The sequence below is a fragment of the Cavia porcellus genome, unplaced genomic scaffold (assembly GCF_034190915.1).
Source record: "Cavia porcellus strain 051 isolate PalLab524CR breed Dunkin Hartley unplaced genomic scaffold, mCavPor4.1 scaffold_3, whole genome shotgun sequence".
NCBI lineage: Eukaryota > Metazoa > Chordata > Mammalia > Rodentia > Caviidae > Cavia > Cavia porcellus.
In genome coordinates, this window is record NW_026947486.1 from 43143413 (window position 1) to 43165627 (window position 22215).

Sequence of the window (22215 nt, forward strand, 5' to 3'; positions counted from 1 at the left end):
GTTAAAAATGGACTAGAGAAATAAATAGACACTTTGCAGGGGAAGAAACGCAAATGACAACAAATATATTTTAAAAAGTTCAGTATTTCTGACCATTAGAGAAATGCAAATTAAAACAAAGCTAAGATTTCATTTTACTCCAGAAAGAATGGCAATTATTAGGACATCAAGCAGTAACACATGTTGGTGTTGTTTTGGCAAAAAAGGTACTAGTCTACGTTGCTGGTGGGAATGCAAACTAGAACAACCATTATGGCAAAAAGTACTGAGATTCCTCAATTAATTGAAATTAGAAATGCCATCTGGCCCAGCTATCCACCCACTAGGTATCTTCCCCCAAAAGCTTAAGTCATCATACTACAGAAATACTTGCACATCAGTGTTTATAGCAGCACAATTCATAATAATTAAGTCCTGTAAGTAGTCCATATAAACATCAACAGATGAATGGATAAACAAAATGTGCTTTCTTGATATAATGGAATATTACTTGGATATAATGAATGACGAATTTGAGGCACTTATAGGAAAATGGATGGACCTGGGAAACATAATACTGAATGTAACAAACCAGATATATGAGCCTGAATACCATATGGTATCCCTCATTTGAGTGAAGCAAAAATATAAATAAAGAAAATGATAAAAGATGGATTAAAAAGGGGGACAGATCTTGTCCATTAGGAAAATGGACCAAGAGAACAAGGAGAGGGAGAAGCAGAAAGAGAAGGGGAAACAAGGAATAAAGATATGCCATGTATAGGAACCTAACAACCTTAATGAGTGTAAACATCATAAGCCATAACATGTGCTAAGACAAATAGTATCAATATGTACAATAAAAGGTGATTGCAGAACCCGAGGAGTAAAGGAAGGAGGAGAGGAGAGGTTTAAAAACAAATATGTATATATATAACCACTCCCCCAGATGATTGTAAACTACATGAATTACAAACATGTACCAATAAAGTGAAAAAGAAGAGATTATTGCATGCTACAATGTGAATATATCTTGAAAACATTGTTAACTGAGAGAAACCAATCCCTAAGGGACAAATAGTATATGATGCTATTTATCTGAAACATCAGAAATTGGTAAATACATGGAGACAGAATGTAGCTTAATGGTTCACTGGGAGAGGAAAGGAGGGGAGAAGAGAATAGCAAGTGATGGCTTAATGCTTACGAGGTTTCCAATTGGGGTGATGAAAATATTTTGGAATTATTGTAGAAGTGATGGTTATAGCACTGTGAATGTACTAAAATGGATATGTTAAAATGGTTAATTTATGTTGTGTAAACTTTATCTAACTAAGATGGATACTGTTACATTCCTCCTCTCAAAGTTTAAGTCTTTTATTTTCTATGTAAATCAGAATCTTTTATTGTTAATAAAGGATTTTTTCTAATGAACCATTAACAATGTGCTATGAATTATGATTTATGCTTTTCAGGTACTGTATTATTTAAACCTCATGACAGCAATGCTTGTCATATAGTAGGTATAGAGAAAATTATTTGTGGTATGAATAAACAATCATGTAAGCAAGGTACTTGTGAGGTAACTGAAGTTGATAGAGATTAGTTAACTTACCCTAGGTCTCCTAGCTAGTAACTGGCACAATTCAAACTGTATAAATTACCATAAAAATCACTTTGGTTTTAGCTGTAAGCTGATACAATATTTGGGAAAATGTCATCAGCGTTTGTCCTTAGAAAAAATTCTTTTAATATTACTTTTTGAATCATGTTGGAACTCTAATGTTTTATTTTGGTTGCATTGGAAATGATATGATCTTGATGTCAGAGAGCTTTGCCTTCTAATTCTCTACTCTTTATTAAACTTGTGACTTTAGGAAAAAATTGACTTAACTTTTTTGCAACCCATGTTGCTCATTTTTGAAACAATTATAAAATGAAGATATCAAGTTAGAAATGTGGAACCAGAAGTGAAAAATGAACATTAAGGCTGCCTTATTCACTTTGTTTATTTTTCTTTCTTTCTTTCTTTCTTTCTTTCTTTCTTTCTTTCTTTCTTGCTATCTTTCTTTCTTTCTATCTTTCTTTCTTTTCTGAAACAGGGTCTCACTATGTTGTTCAGGCTGATCTTCAATTCCTGGGTTCAAATGATCTTCCTGCCCCAGTCTCTCAAGTCCTAGGACTACAGGTGTGGATGAAAGTGCCCAGATTATCTTGGTCTTGAAATAATGGTAACTGATACGAAATATGAAGGAAACACCGTCCAAGCCAAATACATTCACAGATTTTTTCCTAGCTTGTGAGTCACAAGGTTTGACCTCTGTATTAATTAAACAGAGGCAAGATATTAAGGTAGTATGGTGGGTAAGAGTGTTGGCTGTGGAGTCTATCGACTGTGTTGCCATCCAAGTTTGGCTACTTACTGGTTTTATGACCTTAGATAAATAACTTAATTTACCCATTCCTCAGTTAATTTCTTTGGAAGCTTGGCATAGTGATGGCATGTACCTCATAAGGTTTTTAAGATGGTTAAATAGTGTGTGTGTGTGTGTGTGTGTGTGTGTGTGCGCGTGTGTGTGTACTCGTGTATAGTCAATTAGAAACAGTAACTGGTATGTAGCAAGTACTGTGTAAGTATAGAAATAAAATAAGTTCTAAATTTTCTTTCAGCTTTTAATATTTTATGACTAAACAATGAGTTACAGGAAACTATTTGCACAGATTCTAAATTGGTCTTTACCTTAATTTGCTCATCTGTGCCTCAGGTTACATATCTGCATTTAGGAACAGTAATTACATCTGCCTCGTATGACTATGAGAAATAAATAAGCTAATATGCAGTTACTATATTTATAGTACTTAGAACATTTTCTGTCACAAAGTAAGCACTATGTATGAATTAGGCATTGTCATTACTGATTTTATTTTATCAGCTCTGGCCCTTTCATTGTTCATTTTAAAAAAGATTTATTGTAGAAAATGATGTGAGTCAGTACTGAAAAACTTCAAAATGTTTAATGGTGCTTAAAATATGGCATTGACCCTAGAAGAAATGTCCATACCATAATATTGGAGCTAAACTTAAGACCATTTAATCAATCATTCAAAAATGCCAAGTGTCTCAGAACAGGAAAATTTCTCAGTCATTATATAGTCTGGTTAATGATCCTTAATTCCAGATTGACAAAAAAGAACAAAAACCCTTAAATTTGTATCTATGAAGGAAACTAATGAAATTTGTTTTAGGAAGTCTTTCTACATCTTCTATAGTTTTTCTAATGTGAGAAAAATTAATACCTGATTTGATGTATAGAGGTGATTAGAATAGCCTTCTTCAAGTTTTATATTAGAAAAAAAGAGTTAAATATTTTCTCTCCCAGTTCATTCCAGTCTACATCGTGTAGAATACTACTTTCTCAAATATGTACAGAAGGTGGTTGCAAGTGGAGTCAGGTTCTGGTGTTGAAAAAACAGCACCTTATTCATGATTTGTAACATGAATAAGCTCTGATTTGAAAAAAAAAATAGAGTTTTAGAAATGCTTGGGTTTGAAATGTCCCATGGGGCAAGTGGTAATTGTATCATGATGGAAATAGGAACCCCACAATAAATAAACAGGGAACATTGTAGACACAAGTTTCAAAGTGCTGGTAACGAGATTCTAGTTTTGAAGAGATGATAAATATTAGCGGAATGTCTTTTGAGAAGAGATGGATTTCCTTAATGTGAAAAGACAAGGGCAAGGGGAAATTTCCTTGTGAAAAAAGCAGGAACTTTGCTGTGAGGAACAGGATATAAAACAAAGACTACTGAAGACCATTAATAAAAGGATAGAGGACTTGAAGGATTCAAGTGGGAAAATGTAAGGATGGGACATAGGGGGTTGGTGCTGGGAAATACTGTAAAGTTCTGAATTTGAAAGTACAAGATATACTGTGGAAACCATGCTAAAAAAAGAAAGTGATGGAGTGCATCCTGTTGTGATAGATGAGAATACAAGTGTCATAAGAGGGGTGAACTAATGAGAAGGTACAAGAAATGAAACTCCCACTGGCAGGAGTAAAAAAATATTAGAAACTTCAATAGGAAGAGGAGAGGTTTCCTCACTTTGAGAACATAGGAGCAAGTACAATCCTAGAGGAAATAAGAGGATGACAGAATGTGATATCAACAGCGGGTAAAGACTACAGGAAGTGGGGAATAAATTTCTGAGAAACTATATCAAGGAGGAATCATGATTAGACAAGCAGTAGCCTTTTGAAGCATAGAATAGAAATTGTGGGAACACTTTCACAAGGATAAAGAGAATAGTGTGAGAAGACCAGTGACAAGGCAGGATTAACATGTGAGAAAAGCAGGATCTCTAATATGAAGAGTCAGAAAACAATATGGGGTCCCCTAATGGGAAGATATTGACCACTCATCCAAGAAAAAAGGCAGAAAGACTTAAAAGAATCCCAGTGTGACAAAAACAAGGGCTGTAGTGTGAAAGGAGAGAATTGTGTAGAAACTCCATTCCATCAGAGTAGTTGAAGAAAGTGGAGAGAGCATACAAAGAAAGAATGGGAGAGCTTGTATTCATGTAAAAAAGAGATACCTCAGTGGTTCAGATCAGTGTGTATTGTGAGGCAATCACAAGTGGGTGAATATATGAAGCATTTCAGCTAGGGAGACAGGAGTGAGGAAGGATGGATTTAAATGGGGGAGGGGGTAAGACAGTTAGTAAGGTAGTCAAGAAACACGTTTGGATTCTTAACAGGAAATCCTTAGTACAGAATCCTAGCAGGAGGAAAAATGGTAGGGCTCCCAATTGATGCACTAATGGGAATCATAATGTGAGCGGCTTCAGCACACAGGGTATGTGCTTTCTTCAATTGGGAAAGAGGAGAGAAGAGAGCATCAGGCGCAAGTGGTTGTCCTAAGTGAGAAAAGGGGGCCCTGCGTAACAAACTGGAAATTATTGCGGTTAGGGCAAAGAGAAGAATTCTTAGGTTGGAGACGATGGCGACCTGGTGGGACTCTCAAGGGAGGACGTAGCAGATAATGTGGAAAGCCAGAAGCTGGGTAAAGGCAGCGAAAGAACAGCAGAGTGAGGGCTGAGAAGACAGGGACACCAGTATGAAGGGTAGGGCAGACCATTATGCTGGAGCATAATTTCCCCACCTTAGGTGCCCAGCCCCACTTACCCAGGCAGAGTTCAAAGACGTAGGCATAGTAGGACCAGAGCACGACGAGGACAATAACGAGCACTGGCAACCAGGACAGTACCCGGCGGCAGCACCGCAGACCCCCAGACATGGCCATCTTCCACCCCCGCCGCATCTTCGGCTCGAAGATCGACCGAGCAGGTCTGTTGGCGCTGGGTAGGAACTGCTGGGGCGGCGGCTAGGAGGCTGGAAGGCCGCTGTGCGGCGCTCCACTGCATAGCCTGGCGGGAACCTTCTAACTTAGCTAGTGCCACCTGTGGGGCTGCACTGTTGGATCCACCCTCCCTAACACAAAAGGCGTAAGTCGCGGTGGGGAGAAACTGGCCCTGTTAGAATGGGAGGTGATGGGTCAAGCAGTTGAGGCTGGGCTCACTCAGAGGGATTGCAGTCCCTCCCCTTTCCGCCCATCGCTTCCCCACCCCGCCCACCCTTTGCTTCAGTTTTAGCTGCCGGGCTGAGTCTCTGCAAAATTGTAAAGCAGAATTTTGGGTCCTCCCCATCCTCTGTTACTGCACTGCGTCCACCCTCTGCTCTCCAATTTTTTTCCTCTGTCTCTGTCTTTATTTTTGTTCTGCACTTTTTATCTCCCTCTCTTTACCCCCTCCAAAGAGTACATATACAGCTTGAAAATGAATACCATTGCATCTTGTGACTTAAAGGTCATCCAGACCCATCCTTTCACTGCTGCTTGAACAACATGCTTAACACGTAGTGCTGCAGTCACTGCTGGGGTAAGTCACTGACAGCAATCCCTCTCGCCTCTCCCTGCAGAATCGGCTAAGTGTATTTTAAGAATAAACATAATGATACAGAAAAATAAATGAGTGAGATGGTGATTCTGGAAGGCGCCTAGAAAAGCCACAAAGGTAATGATATTTAAATTGAGATTTATTAATAAGAGTTTTCCAAGCAGATGAGACCAGAAAGTCCTTTTGGATAGAGAAAACAGGCTTTGCAAAGATATGGAAAATAAATGTCCAAAAGTGTTCCAGTAACGAGTGTGACATGAATAGAGCCTGTGTAAAAAGAAAGAGTGCTGATGAGACTGGGAATAAAGCCAGGAGATGTGAAACTTCTTTCATGCTCTGTCAGGGTACAGTGATGTAATTCTGGAAAGGAGATTATAAACAGCTATCAAAAGTTTTGGGGACAACTGAGTGACATCAGAGATTAGTTTTTGTAAAAAAACAAACAAAAACAAACAAAAAACTGCCAGGATTTTGGACAGAAAGTTGGCCTGGAACCAGGGAGACCAGTTAAGACTAAGTTTAATTAAACAAACACCTTTAAAATGATTGCTTTCTATTATGTGAACTTTGGTATAAAAAAGAATGACAAAACAGTGGACTACATCCAAGAAGCTCACATTCTCATGAAACAGTAGTATTTTTACATGGCAGGAGAAATAGTATAGGATATTGATATTTTTGGACTTGACACTCACTGCATTAATGATTTCCAAAGGTCTTTTTCAGGAAAAAATTGTAATTTTGCTGAGTCCATATTTGACTCACATTGACTGCCATGTGGGAATGAGGTGTTCTGAAACGTTGTTCTTGTGCCTGATTTATGGTTGTATATGCAATAAATTTTTGAAGTAATAAATTTTTCAGCGTAGGTTAAAGATTCATGTTACTGAAGTGATGATCTTACTGAAGAGTTTAAGTTTCAGTATTTAACAGAACAATTATTAAAGCCCTAAAGTACCGATATGGATACTTAAATTTTCCAATTTGTCTTGAATTTGGGGTTCTTAGAATGCATATTTTGGGATTTTCAAGGATATTTTGTTTAAACCAAGTAGTTTTGAGAAGGCAGTGGTTAAATGTGAAAGGGACTGTCTCAGCCTGATTTTGAATAAAGACTGAAGTAGGAGCTCAAAAAGATAAGAGGTAGGAGTAGGAGTTAAAAGGGTAGGGCAACAGGCAAAAGGAAATACATAATGGTGAAGATGGGTAAAACATTACAGCATAATTGGGGGACTGCAAATAATCTGTCTTGCTGGAAGACATTACACTAGTCAAACCAAGAGATATTAAGGGTCAGGGCCTAGACAGAGAATAAAGAGAGCAAGAACAGGAGGTAGATGCACTGTTTGGGGAAGAGGATCAGCCACATTTGTTGACCAGTGGCAGATAAGGAGGTAGAGAAGTCCAGACAAATGCCTAGATGAACAGTGTTGCCAATCATTACTATACAAGCTGTAGTGAGAAAAGCAGGTTTGGTAGAAAGTGGTATCTCATTTTTAGGTGTAAGTTTTGCTTAAATCCTCTAAGGCAGCTAAGGTCTAGTTGAAGGCTTATATAGGGACAACTTATACAAAGAACAGCGAAGAGTGCCCAAAACTAGAGAGACAAACCAAGTTCAAGTATATACAGCAAGACTGGTAAACTATACTCATGGACTGAATATGGCATGTGAAGTGTTTTTATAAATGAAGCTAGATAGGAACACATTAATGTTCATTTGCTTACCTATGGTTGGTTTGTATTCTAATGGCAGAGTTGAGTATTTGTGACACATTGTATCATATAATATGCAAATCCTAAACTTAAAAACATAATGTAAAGACTTTATCTTTTTACAGCAGTTTTAGATTAACAGCATGCCTGAAAGTACCATTCAGAGATTCCTGAATACCTTCTGTCCCAACAAATGCATAACCTACTAGTGTATCAGCATCTTCCATCAGAATGCTACATCTGTTGCAGTTAATGAGCCCAAATTGACACATCATTGTTACCAAAAGCTCAAGGTCATTTTCAATATTCACTCTTCCTGTTGTGCAGTTTGTGGGTTTGGAAGAATATGTAATCACAAATACTGCAGCCACCACCACAGTACTATATAAAACATTTTCACTGCCCTTAAAATCTGTGAGCTACCTGTTTCTCTTTTCCTCCAATTCCTAGTAACTACTGTTCTTTTTAATTTCCGTAGTTTTACCTTTTCCACAATGTTATTTTTCTTTGCCATATGTTATTTATATATATTATTTAATCTCCACATATTTTGAGATTTTTCTAGTTATCTTTATGATTTTATTTTTTTTGAAAGATCCAGTGTCTCACTAGGTTTCCCAGACTGTTCTTTTTTGGGGGAAAGAGTTCTCTTTTATTTATTTTAAAGAGAAAAGGCAATAAAAAACTGATATAGAATTTCAAAACAAGCTAATAAGGGATTAACAATGGTTAATACATTGAGTATTATTATCTTTAAAGTAGTTGCTCAGATTATGATATTAGCATGAAAAATTGATCAAGCAATGCAAGCACAAACTATTTTCAATGAACTAATAAAAATCAGCAGTGTAATTTTCTTAGCTATCTTGTGCATATATATTTTTTCTTTGATCTTCTTTCTTTTTTTCTCTCCCCCATTGCAGTTGTTCTTTCTTTATGAGCAGTTTCTTCCCCTTTCACAATATCTACTGTATATTTTTTATCTTACATTTTCCACTTTTTACACTAGCAACACAATATAATATTTACATGTGTAAGTCTGATTTATTTCACTTATGAGCAGATTGCATCCATTTACCTATAAAAGCTTCGTTTGTCCTTCTTTATAGCCAAGTAGTACTGTATTGTGTAAAAGTACCACATCCTTTTTATCCATTCCTTGGTTGATGGGCACTTGAGTTGTTTCCAAGATTTAGCTACTACAAATTGTGCTGCTATAAACGTGGGTGGACATATATTGCTGTGATAAGATGTTTTTAATTCTTCTGGGAAAATACCCAGAAGGAGAATAGTTGGGTTGAATGGAAACTCTAATCTTAGTTTTAAAGAAATTTCCACACTGATTTCCAGTGACTATACCAATTCCCTGACTGTTTTTAAACTCCAGGCCTCAAGCTATCCAGAGCTCAGCCTGCTGAGTAGCTAGAGCTACAGGCATAGGTTACTATGCCTTCTGTTGCTGATTTTTAGCTTAATTCCACTGTGGTTTGAGAGCTGATTTTGTATGCTTAGGTTTAGGTAAGTTACCTTAATTAATATTTTGTTAAGAACAATGTTTTTAAAGACAAGGGAATGTTTCAGTTATGTGAAATGTATGTAAAGTGATGTTAGAGAACTTTATACTTCCAGTAACCTTTCTGATCAAATCTATACAGTCTAGATCACCTGTCTCCTATTTATTAAATTTAAAATAATTTTTGGAGAAGAAATTCTGTATTTTATTTCTTAATGTTTTAAAGTATGTTTTATGCCCCATAATAATTTATATACCAGTGAATGTTTGATTTAAACGAGATGAATATATATTCTATTGGTATTAAATGTAGCGTATAGATGTCCATTATATACCGTTGATTGACAGTGGTTTGTCAAGGAAGCATTAAAAATTCCAGAGGAGAGACCACCAGAAAAATGTAGCCTCTCTGAACTGCAACTGAGACACCTGGAAAAACAAAAATTTAGTGAAGAGAAAAAATTTGGTGACAAGAAAACTATAGTGAAACCATAGAGAACCAGAAGAAATGGAGCACAGTGCAATGAAAATTAAACAATCTGGAAGGCTTACCCTAGGTCCCAGGGAGAGGGACCTATTTTCACTGACACGAGGTAAGCCTGTAGAAGATTAGCAGACCCAAAGATGAAGAACAGATCAGGGTAGCAGCACTAGTCCCGCCCAAAACCCATTATTATTGTAAACTACAAAGACAGTGTTGGGTGTACTTTGAAAATAACTCCTTCTACATGGTAAGATAGAGTTGGAAAAGAAATCTATTGTAGTGCCAGCCATATTTGAGAGTATTTAATCAGGACACATTCTGGGAATAAGTTAAGTTTTTAAGACTGAACTACAGAACAGCTATACTTCTAGGTTCTGGTGTCATGCTATCACAGTGACTGGATGAAAGAAGGCCTCAAGACCATGCATAAAGGGCATGGGCTAGACATACACCTAACTGAGAAGTTTAAATTCAGGCTGGAAGGTTCCTCTAAGTTTAAAAGTCAAACTAATCATGAATGGCTTTTGGAAAGGGCTAGGTCAGAAAGTATTAAATTTAAATCCATTAAGCCATTCCACCCCAACTCCAAAACTCCTAATCTAGCTACATCATCTATATCCAACACAGAGCTCATTGGTCTGTTTGTTTACTCTGCTAAGTCTTTGTCTGCTAAGGTGAGGATGAATTCACTTCCATTCAGACAGTACAACTTGGAGTTTATGTACAGGGAGGACACTTCATAAGCACAAAGTCCATAAAGGTAGGAGAAGAAAGCCATGATTGGGGTACACAGAGGGACATAGAAACTGGGTGGTGTTGGAGTGACTACTACTGTAGCGTGGACACTGCTGACTTACCACTGCAAGCTGGAAGGCAGGGCAAGTTTCAGCATTCAGACACAAAATCATGAGTGTGGGAACAAAATAGGTCTTAGTAGTACTCCTTAGTCATCAAGAATTCAAATCAAACCAAAAGAAAACAAAACAGGTCACAGTAAAAAAACACAAAAAAACACAGGACTTCAAGACAAGACAACAGGAAATGGACAGTGGCTATCATAATATGTCTTGTTTCTTAAAAATAGTTTTCCATATCTTCACACACAATAAGTTGGTACAAAACAATATAGTATAAAAGCAATTAAAACCAACAAATGAGAGCCTTATAGGTCTTCAAAACTAGACAATAGGAAATCAATAATGGCTACCATATTGTCTCTTGTTTTCTTCAAAATAGCTGTCCATACCTTCACCCATATTGAAATCAAATAATTGAAAACAGACTAAAACCAATCAAAACCAACAATAAAAGCATAACTAGACTTTAAAAAAATGATAGGAAATAAGCAGTGGCTACCATAATGTCTCATTTTCTTCAATGTAGCTGTTCATACCATCACACATACTAAGATCAATTCTTGTAAACTCTTTAGGTGAAGTTCTAGGCATATATAAATCTAAACTTGTAAATCTATCCTTTCTATATTAGAGGGAAAAACAAAACAAAGCAAAATATAAGAAAAATAAGAAGAAAGAGTAAAATAAATAACTATAACAGAAAGCCCCAAACAATAATAATGTAGGCTTTCAAAACAAGGTGATAGGAACATAAATAATTTTGTTTTTTACATAGTTATTGAAAGTCTTACTTGAATTACCAGATATAATCATCAAATATTGATCTTGATTAGATCATGGAAGTTAACTTTTTGATCCAAGTACTAATAGAATTAGTAGTACAATCTTCTTAATAATCTTAAGTGTATATACACTAATTTATATCTTTTTCTTCTCTCTTCTTTTGTTTCTCTTTTTCCCTGTTATTTTTCCCAGTTCTTACCCTTTGACAATATTTATTAAAGTTTTTGTATCTTATTTACTCTTTCAATTTCTTATTCTAGGGAGACAATACCATATTTACACATGAGTTTGATTTATTTAAGTTATGATTATGTTTTCAAGTCTCATCTATTTACCTATAAAAGCTCCAATATGGTCCTTCTTTATAGCTGAGTAGTATTTCATTATATAAAAATACCATATCCTTTTTATCCATTCCTCAGTTGATGGGCATTTTGGTGGTTTCCAATATTTAGTTATTAAAAATTCTGCTGCTATAAAGATGGGTGCACATATATCACAGTGGTATGATGTTTTCAGTCCTTCATGGAATATGTCCTGAAGTAGAATAACTAGGTCAAATGGGACTTTCAATCCCAGCTTTTTAAGGAACCCTCAGACTGATTTCCACAGTGGTTGTACCAATCTACAGTCCCATTAACAGTGCAAAAGAGATCCTTTTTTACCACAACCTCTCCAGCATTTGTTGTTGATTTTCTTGATCTTGGCTATTCTTTATGGGGAAAGATGGAATCTCAGGGTTGTTTTAATTTGCATTTATTTAATGACCAATGCTGTTGAACAATTTTTCATGAATTTTTTGCCATTTGTATTTCTTTATCTGAGAAGTGTATTCTTCTCAAATACTCATTTTTGTATTGGGTCCTTGAATTCTAGGGGACTGAGGTTTTTTTAAAAATGTTTTATATGTTCTAGATAGAAGCCCTTTGTCTGAGGGACAGTTCACTATGATTTTTTCCCAATTCATGGGTTTTCTTTTCACTGTGTTGGAGATTTCTTTTGACATGCAAAATTTTTCTAATAAGATGAGATCCCAATTGTTGATTCAGGGAATTATTTCCCATGCACAGTTAGATTTTTGTTCATGAATTCTCTGTTGACCCCTATGTCTTCAAAATTTCTATCCATTTTGTCTTCTGGAAAATTTAGTGTTTGAGTTTTAATGTTTAGTTCTTTGATTCAGTTTGACTTTAGTTTAGAACATGGTGAAAGGAATAAGTCTAGTTTTAGTTTTCAGCAGATGGAGAGCCAGTTTTTCCAGCTCCATTTACTAGAGACTATCTTTCAATGAACATGTTTAGCCCCTTTGTAAAGATAGTGTGGCTGAGTGTGTTTGTAGTTGTAGTTGTATCTGCTATTCTATTCCATTGATCTTTAGGTCTGTTTTTATTCCAGTACCTGCTGATTTTATCACAGTAGCTTTGTTGTATAACTTCAAGACAGGGATCGTGATGCATCCCACCTTGCCTTTGGTGCCCAGAATTGCCTTTGCTCTTCTAGGTCTCTTATGCTTCCAGATCAATTATTTTAGGAATGATTTCTCTAGATCTGTGAGGTATGCTATTGGAATTGTGATTCTAATTGCATCAAATCTGTGTAACAATTTTGGGGAAATGGCCATTTTCACAATGTTTGTTCTTCCTATCCATGAACAAGGAATGACTTTTCATTTTCTGAAATCCACTTCAATTTCTTTTTTCAGAGTACTGTAATTTTCACTGAAGAGGTCTTTTACTTCCTTTGTTAGATTAATTCCTAAGTATTTCATTTTTTTGGTGCTACTGTCAAGGGTGTGGTGTCTCTTATTTTTCTCACAGTGAATTTGTTGTTTTTGTACAGGAATTGTACTGACTTTTGAGTGTTGACTTTGTATCATCCTACCTTACTGAATTTGGTTATTTCATGTACAAGTCTTTCAGTGGAATTTGGGGGGGTCTTCTATGGAGAGTATCATGTCATCTGCAAATAATGGCATTTAACCTCTTCTTTTCCTATATTTATTCCTTTTTTCTCTCTTTTTGTCTAATTGCTCTGGCTAGTATTTCCAGCAATATATTGAAAAGAGGTGGTGGTAGTGGACATCCTGGTCTTCTTCCTGATTTTAGAGTGAAAGCTTTCAGTTTATGTCCATTTAATATAATGCTGCCTATTGGTTTGTCATAGATGGCTTATAGCATATTTAGGTAGACACCATCTATTCCAATTTTCCATAGGATTCTTATCATAAATGAGTTTTGCACTTTGTAAAAGCTTTTTCTGCATCTATTGAAATAATCATGTTATTCTTATTTTTGGTTTTGTTGATATAATGTGTTACTTTTATTGATGTGCATATGTTGAACCTTCATTTTGGAATGAATTGTACTTGGACGTGGTGTATAATCTTCTTGATGATTTGCTGCATTCTGTTTGCCAGTATTTTATTGAGAATTTTTGCATCTAAGTTCATTAGGAAGACTAGCCTTTAGTTCTCTTTTATAGTTGGGTATTTCTCTGGTTTTGTTTTTAGTGTAATACTTGCTTTCAGGAATGAGTTAGGAAAAACTGCTTTGCTTTCGGTTTCATTGAAGACTTTGAGGAATGTTGGCATTTAATCTTCCTTGAATTTCTTGTAGAATTCAGTAGTGAATCCATCAGAATGTGGGCTTTTATCTGTTGGCAATGTTCCAATTATATTTTCAATTTCAATAACTAAAATTTTATTATTCAAAAGTTTTACATCTTCTTGATTCAACTTTGGTAATTTATATGTTCCTAGGAATCTGTCCATTTGTTGTGTTATCAAAACTATCAGAGTAAAGGTTTTCAAAGTATGTATTGATGATTTTCCGTATTTCTACAGTGTTTGTAGTGATTTCACCCTTTTCTTTCCTTATTGCATGAATTTGAAGTCTTTTGCTCTTCTTTTTTTTAATAAGCAAATTTCCAGTTTTTGTCTTACATTTTCTTCTATGTCCATGTCTCCTAGGCTTGTTTGGAATGAGCTGGAGATTTGTAATTACGTTTTGTTCTTTCCATTTTTCATTTTCCTGTATTCTCCTGGGGCTGCTGAATGCCATGTCTCAGTTGTTTGTTGGATTGAAGATGGCTGTCTATACTACAGGAAGTTTCCCTAATTGTGCTGGGGGATGATAGGTCATCCTTATCATGTCTTTAGTGGCACTCCAAATCTCCCCAAATGGGGATGGGTGCACAGGGTAGAACTTCAGCACATCCCACATGGCTCACTGAAGTGGCTGCATAAATTCACTTAACTGGGCCCTACAGTGTTCTGAGTGGTGTACTATGGATTAATGGTATGTGGTGTACACTGGATAGTCCTTCAGCTCATGCCACATGGCGCATCAAATCTCCCCAGCTTCTAGAGGTCACTAGGCATGGCCTTCAGTTTGCACCATTCAACACTTGAAAGCTCCTGGCAACCTGGGGGTTGCTGGGCAGGGCCCAACCAGGACCTGAGTGATGACCCAAAGGTCCTATACTATTTGGGGATTCTGGGTGGGGCCCTACCAGGTTCTAAGCAAAGTCCTGTGGCTACACAGCTAGGCAGGGATCATTTTGGAGGCCTTCAAGTCATGCCATTCTATACACAGAGGCTCCCATCTGCCTAAGGGTCACTGCGTGGAACTCAATGAGCAAGAAAATGTTTTAGACTATTTTTTTAATTCACTTTGGAAGGTTTTGATTTTTTCCTTTTTCTTTTTTACATTTTTCTCTTTAAATTTTCTTTGTTCTTTTTTTTCCTTCATTGTTTTTTCACTATTTATCTATTAGTTTTTGTATTTCTTAATAAAATCATTTATTTCAATTTTTGTACCTTTTGTTACTTCTTTTTATTTTCAAATTTTAATTCTCTAACTTCCTTTTCCCTTTCCCCACAATTTTTATTTGTATTACTATTAAGCCTCGTTAATCTTTATGTATTCAGATAGTTATGCTATTGTTGATTTTTTTCTATTGTTAGTAGTAGTATAGCTGTTGCACTCAGTAGATACTTAATGTATGTCAATATCTGATTTGTCTTTGTGCCTAAAATATAATTTTGAATCAATTATCTCTTATTAAGGGTGATTCAGTGATAGATATTGTTGATCTTTGGTGTGTCAATATCAAAGTAGTCTTTGACTCTATTATTGTCTCTGATTTCATTGCTATACCAGGAAGGCATATTTGTTGTTATTAGTTGGTTTTTACTGTATGGCAATATGTGATTTGTCTTTGTGGCATCAACAATACTGCAAAGCATTTCTAGATAACTGAGTGCTGGGCCAACTGTGCTACATCCTCCCCTCCCAAATTAAGTAGATGTTTGGATCTTGGGACAGAGGCAAAAGCTTAAAGTTAACCAGAAACAGAGTGTGTTACTTAAAAGTAGACACAGACTAAAGAGATTTGCATAAGAACAACAAAGTCTTTCCATTATAATTGACCTGCAAACTTCAATGGGTTCATGCATGTGGGTGTACACACACACACACACACACACACACACACACACACACCATGAAAAAACAAGGCAACAAAATGACTCAAATCTCCTAAAGCTAACATATGTGGCATTAGTGAGGGTGAAGTAAAAAAAAAAAGTGAATTATGTGAAATGATGAAAGAGGAAACAAAAACATCATAAATAAGGTGCTGCACGTGCAGAAAGATGATGTAAGTAAGCCCATAATGGATGTAATAATTAAAAAAGTGAATGAGCTTACCGAAAAGACTAATAAAAGCCAGTAGAGCTAATAGAAAATTTCACTGCATGAATGACCAATTGAGCAAAGAACTAGAGTACATGAAAAATGTATCAAACAGTAATCCAAGGAAAAATTATTGAAATAAATAAAAGTGACCCATGTGAGCACAAAGTGTCGCAAATGGAATATAGTGCTGATGCATGTGATTATGTATTGAGTGATACCTTAAAAATAACAAGATATAAAAAATGAATCCAAGATCTGCTAGTAGCACAAAGAAGATAGCTAAAATTAAATGGAATTAAGATAAAATCAGCATGACTATCATAAAAATTATTTTTACAGAATAGGAGAAAACTTTTTCAAATATTGGGAAATTATTTCATGTACAGATAAACAAGATATATGTAACATAAAAAAATCAAGATCATGAAAATTCTCCACAACACCTACTGTTCAAATTTCCAGAAGTCCAACACATGAATAGAGTCTGAAAAGCTGCTGGAGAAATGCAGTATGTCACTTATAAAGGTAAATCCATGAGAATTACAGGATATTTCTTGACACAGGTCTTAAAATCCTGGAAATCCTAATGTGTTTCAACCCCTAAAAGAAAACAACTTGATGATAACCCTGCAAAACTGTCTTTCAAAGTTGATAGAGTAACAAGGTCTTTCAATGGGAAAGATCACTTTAAATAATTCATGACCCCAAATAACAAGAATATCCTGGGAAAAAACAATGAAGCCAATGATGAAAAAAAATGTCTAAAGGAGTAAATGTACCATGTATGCTGAGAAGTTAAGCAAAATGATTCATTTCAACTCCCAATCAAAAGACATTTGCAAGGTGGATCAAAAAGTAAAACTCAGTAGTACACTATATATACAAAACACTGTTAATCCACAAAGAACTTCATAGAACAAAATCAATAGATAAGAATAGAATAGAAAAAAATATTCCATGAAACAGTGACCCAAAATCAAATAGGGTGAGTGATGCTATTTTTGCCCAAAGTGACCTTAAAGCCCAGACTGATCAGAACAGGGGAAGAAGATCACTACGTATTGATTAAGGGAATAATTCAGTATCCAGATATGAGTTACAAATACATTTGCACTAAACACCAGGAAATTAAATTTCCATAAAACAAACACTACTGGACATTAAAATAAGCTGCATCACAATTATGGTTATCTTAATATGCCATTATCACAAATCAGATCAGTTGGAAAAAACCCAAAGAGGAATATCAAACTTGAAATGCACCTTTGACCAAATGAACTCGATAGATAACTACAGAGTGTTCCAACTACAGAACACATATTTTTCTCAGTAGCACATGGGACTTTCTCAAAAATAGACTACATACTACACTAAAATGCATGATTAAGTAAATATGAAAGAATCAAAATTATCTCCTGCATGTTATCAGACCACAGTGCAATGAAACTAGAAATAATTTGCAAAAAACTACAGAAATTATGCAAACATGTAGAGATTAAATAAGATAATCTTAAATAATTAAGAGGTCACAGAAGAAATGAAGGGAGATATTACATATCTACAAAAACCAAACAATAATTCCAGTATGATGTACCAGGACCTACTGGACTAGTTGACTTTTCTCTCACAGTATTTATACTGCTATATCTAGCCCACAAATCAGTGGTCTATTTGCTTACCACTTGAAAGCATCTCAGGAGACATGTTTATACCTATGAATGTCCACTTCAGAAAAACAGGGTGGGCTGAAATAAATAACCTAAAGATGAATCTCAAGTTCATAGGGAAGCAAGCATAATCCAAACTCAAATAATCAAAATAGAGATCAGAGCAGAATTAATGAAATTGAGGCTGTCATACATACAAATAATCAGCTGGTTCTTCAAAAGAATAAGTAAAACAAATCCTTAAACAATTTTACCAAAAAAAGAAAACACTCATCAATGCAATTAGATATTAAAATGTGAACTCACAATGACACTGCTGAAATTTGCAAGGTTATTTATAACTTTGAAAACCTGTACTCCAGTATTGGAGAATCTGAAATAAAAAAATAGATATCTGGATAAATGGGAATTTCCATAACTGATACAAGAAGACATCAAACTATAAATAATCCAGTAGCAGGCAATGAACTTCAAATAGCAGTAAAAAATCTTCTACCTGAGAAAAACCTAGGATCCAGCAGATTCACCAGTGTAATCTATTAGGACTTCAGAGCAGATCTAATGCCATTATTCCTCAAGATCTAATAAATTTGATAGGAAAAGTTTACTCCTAAAACAGTTCCTGAAAGCTAGCATTACTTTGATTCTAAAACCAGATTAACTATCCCTCCAATGTCTTTAATGAATGTAAATGTGAAACTCTTCAACAAGATACTGGCAAATAATGAAATAAATCATTAAAGAGATCACACTCCATTGCAACATGTGCTTCATCACAAAAATGCAAGGATGATTCAATATAAAGAAATCAAAATCAAGTAAGTACTACAAAATTAGGTAAGTACTCATCCAAAACCAGGTAAATGCTAAAGGCCAATCTCTTTAATGAACATAAATGCAAAAATCCTCAAGAGGATACTGGGAGACAGAATTTAATAAATCATTAAAGAGAGCACACATCATGGTGACATGTGTTTCATCTCAGAAATCATGAAGCAACTATATGCTGCATTCAAAAACCACATTTAATCCCAAAAGAAACACATTTAAACCAAAAAGAAACACATTGAACCAAAAAATAAATTCATAGAGTAAAGTGTAAGACTGGAAAACAATTTTCCATGCCACATGAACCCAGAAAAAAAGAGGGATAGTTATTCTACATATTTGCAGATAATGCAAAATTTAAGCCAAAACTGATCAAAACTAATCAAAAGGGACTAATAAGACCACTACATACTCATTAAGGAAATACTCCAAAAGAAGAGATAACAGTCATAAATATTCACAAAACACTAGTGCATCCAATCGCATAAAATAAATATTAATTGATATGTAAAACCAAATAATCACTAACATAATTAGTAGGGAACTTTAATTTCCCACTCTCTCAAGTGGATATCTCAACTATATGAAAATTCAACCAAGAAGTATTAGAGTTAAGCTAAGCCTGTGAACAAATGGACTGATGAATGTCTATATTATTTCACCCCATAACATCATAATATACATTATTTTCAGCTGTACATGGGCTGTTCTCCAAAAGAGATCATATATTAGCTCACAAAATGTGTTTAAGTAAATGTGGAGGAATTGAAAGCATACCATGCATACTATGTGGCCATAGCTAAATGAAACTGGAAATCAACAACAAAGTAAACCACAAAAAACTATGTTGCCACATGGAAATTAAACAACACCCTACTGAACAACCAATGGGGCACAGAAGAAATTAAAGACAAAATTAAACACTATATACAATTAATGATAATGCCAATAAAACATACCAAAACTTATGGGATACAATGAAAGTTCTGCACAGTGAAAACTACATTATCCTAAGAAAGGAGATTGAAGAAGATAATCAGGAAATGAAAAGACATCACTTGCTCTTGGATAGGAAGAACAACAGAGTGCAAATGATCATACTCCAAAAATTATTATGGAGATTTACTGCAATCCCAATCAAATTATCATTAACATACCTTACAAATCTAGAGAAAACACTCCTAAAATCATTTGGAACCAGAAAATAGCAAAAGGAATAGCAAAAGGAATCCTGCACAACAAAGGCAAATCAGGGGACATCACACTCTCACATCTGAAATTATACTACAAAGCTACTGTGATTAATACAACATGGTATTGGCAAAGAAACAGGCCTGGTGATCAATGGAACAGAAAAGAAGATGCACACACATCTTTAAACACACTCAACAACCTTACCTTTGACAAAGGAGCCAAATATGTTCACTGGAAGCAAAACTTGTCCCTTTAATTAATGATGCTAGAAAAACTGGTTCTCCACATGTCAAAGACTAAAACTAGATCCACGTCTCTCATATGCAACAAACTAAAGTCAAAATGAATCAAAGATATAAATATTAAAGTAAAAACAGGAATTCTGCTGTAAGAGAAAAATAGGCATAAGTCTGAAAGACATATGTGTAGGAAGATCATTCATAAATAAAACCCAGACTGCTAGGGAAATAGCACAAATTCTCTAAAAATGGAATCTTACCTAAATAAAAGGCTTTTGCATAATAAAAGAAATCACTAGCAGAGTGAATGATAACCCACAGAGTGGGAAAAAATTATAGTCAGTTGTTCCACAGACAAAGGGCTTATACCTAGAGCATATAAAGAATTTAAAAGAACCATACATCTCAAATTCAAAGACTCAATCCACAAATGGGCATCTAAGATGAATATGCACTTCACATATGAAGAAATACAAGTGACAAATAAATACATGAGCAAATTTTCAACACCTTTGGTCATTCAAGAGATTCAAATTAAAACAGCATTGAGATTCCATTTTACTACAGTAAGAATAGCTATCATCAAAAACTCAACTGAAAACAAATGCTGGAGGGACTGAGGAGAAAAAGAAATCCTTATCCACTGTGTGAGAATGTAGATTGGCGCAATCACTATAGAAATCAGTATGTAATATAATCCAAATACTGTATATTGTAATTCCTAGTAATATTTTGATCTCTTATCTCATCCTTGTCATGGTCCAGAAAATTATATTTGTAATCCCATTGATACATTGTTGGAATACTGGTGAATTAATTTCAATATACAACAATTTGAAATAGGTACATCTTTGAAACAACTCAGGTGCCCATGAAGTGAAGAAAGGATTTTTTAAAATGTGTTTTTTTACACAGTGGAGTATTACTCAGCCATAAAGTAGGATAAACAGAAACTTTTATGGGTAAATGGATGCAATCGAGACCATACTCCTAAAAGAAATTAATCAGACCAATATGTGCAAACATTGTATTGTCTCATGACTGTGATAAAACTGAACAAGTAAATAGGAAGAAAAATATACAATAGATATTGTGAATTGGGAAGAAACTATTCAAAATAAAAGGAAAACTGAAATGGGGAAAAAGGAAAATGAAAAAAGAGAAAAGGAAAATATGTGTATGCATAAGATACTTAAGATAGTTATAAAGCTAAATTCCCTTGGTTCCTTGAAAAGACAGTTTTATGCTAATATTGTTTGGACAAGATATCTGTATATATATATGCCTATATATTGTACTGAGAACAACAATTGCAGAAAGAATGCACAGTGTATCAACTATTGCAATGGCTCAACTCACCTGTTATGCAACTCAGTTTCATTTTTGCATTCATCTTTTTTCTTTCTTTAAAATAAAATATTCAAAGAAAAAGATATAAAAAGACCTTATTAAAAAGACCTTATCTGAAAGAAACTATTTTAACAAACCTACTGCCAACATTACATTAAATAGGAAAAACTGGAATCTTTCCCTTTAAAATCATGAAGACAGGAATGTTTGCTATCACTACGGTTTTTCAATTTAGTACTTGAGACATTAGCCAGAGCAATCAAAGGAGAGGGAGTCTTCAATGGGATACATACAGGAGAGAAAGAAATTGAATTGTTCTTGTTTGTGGATAATTTGATCCTTTGTATAAAAGATCCACAACTTTTTACCAAAAGACTCCTAGAATTAATACCCAAACTCAGCAATATGGAAGGATACAGAATCAACATACAAAAATAACAGCATTCTTGTATACTAACAACTAACTGACCAAAAATGAAATTCTAAAATCCATACCATTCACAGTTGCATTAAGAGAAATCACATAGGAATCAACATATCCAAGGAATTTAAAACCTTCTGCAACAGAAAATATGGTATTCTGAAAGAGGATATTGAAGAGGATACGCAAAAATGGAAAACAGACCCTGTTACTGGATATCCAAAATGAATATGGTCATGGTTGTGCTTCCCAAAGTGATATATATGAAATATATGTATCAGAAATATATATATATATATCTATATATATATCTCAGAAGATGGTGTACAAATGACCAATAAATGCAGGAAAAATGTTGAACTTATTTGACCATTATAGAAATGCAAGTTAAGACAGAATTGGCATCTTATTCCAAAATAAATAAATGAGTATCATCAAGAAATCACATGATTGCAAGTGTTGGTGGGCAGTGAGGAAATATGAGCCATTCTGTACTGATGGTTGGAAATTAACTTGTGCCTCCACCATGATAGT

The 22215-nt window shown here is 34.9% G+C and overlaps 1 protein-coding gene and 1 long non-coding RNA gene across 10 annotated transcripts in view; one reads left to right on the forward strand and one right to left on the reverse strand.

Moving 5' to 3' along the window:
- The window catches only part of Zdhhc15 (zinc finger DHHC-type palmitoyltransferase 15), a 231964-nt gene that overhangs the window by 197954 nt on the left and 11795 nt on the right, over positions 1 to 22215 (reverse strand). For 4 of the 8 annotated variants that reach the window (XR_010046599.1, XM_063246111.1, XM_063246109.1 and 1 more), the window contains exon 1: positions 5166 to 5324. The exons of 2 other annotated variants lie outside the window; for them this stretch is intronic. Coding sequence is in view for 3 of the 6 variants with exons in the window: in XM_063246111.1 (XP_063102181.1) it covers positions 5166 to 5301 (136 nt within the window). In the remaining 3 variants the exon portion in view is untranslated. Of the gene's footprint in view, positions 1 to 5165; positions 5325 to 22215 lie in introns of those variants that run through there. 2 more of the 8 variants (XM_063246113.1, XM_063246115.1) reach the window with 2 other exon arrangements.
- LOC111757135 (uncharacterized) overlaps positions 5346 to 22215 on the forward strand; it is a 119409-nt gene continuing 102539 nt past the window's right edge. Inside the window, exons 1-2 of one of the 2 annotated variants that reach the window (XR_010046600.1) lie at positions 5346 to 5485; positions 5958 to 6052. This is a non-coding gene — a long non-coding RNA (uncharacterized LOC111757135). Of the gene's footprint in view, positions 5486 to 5626; positions 5918 to 5957; positions 6053 to 22215 lie in introns of those variants that run through there. The other variant, XR_002791512.2, reaches the window with a different exon arrangement.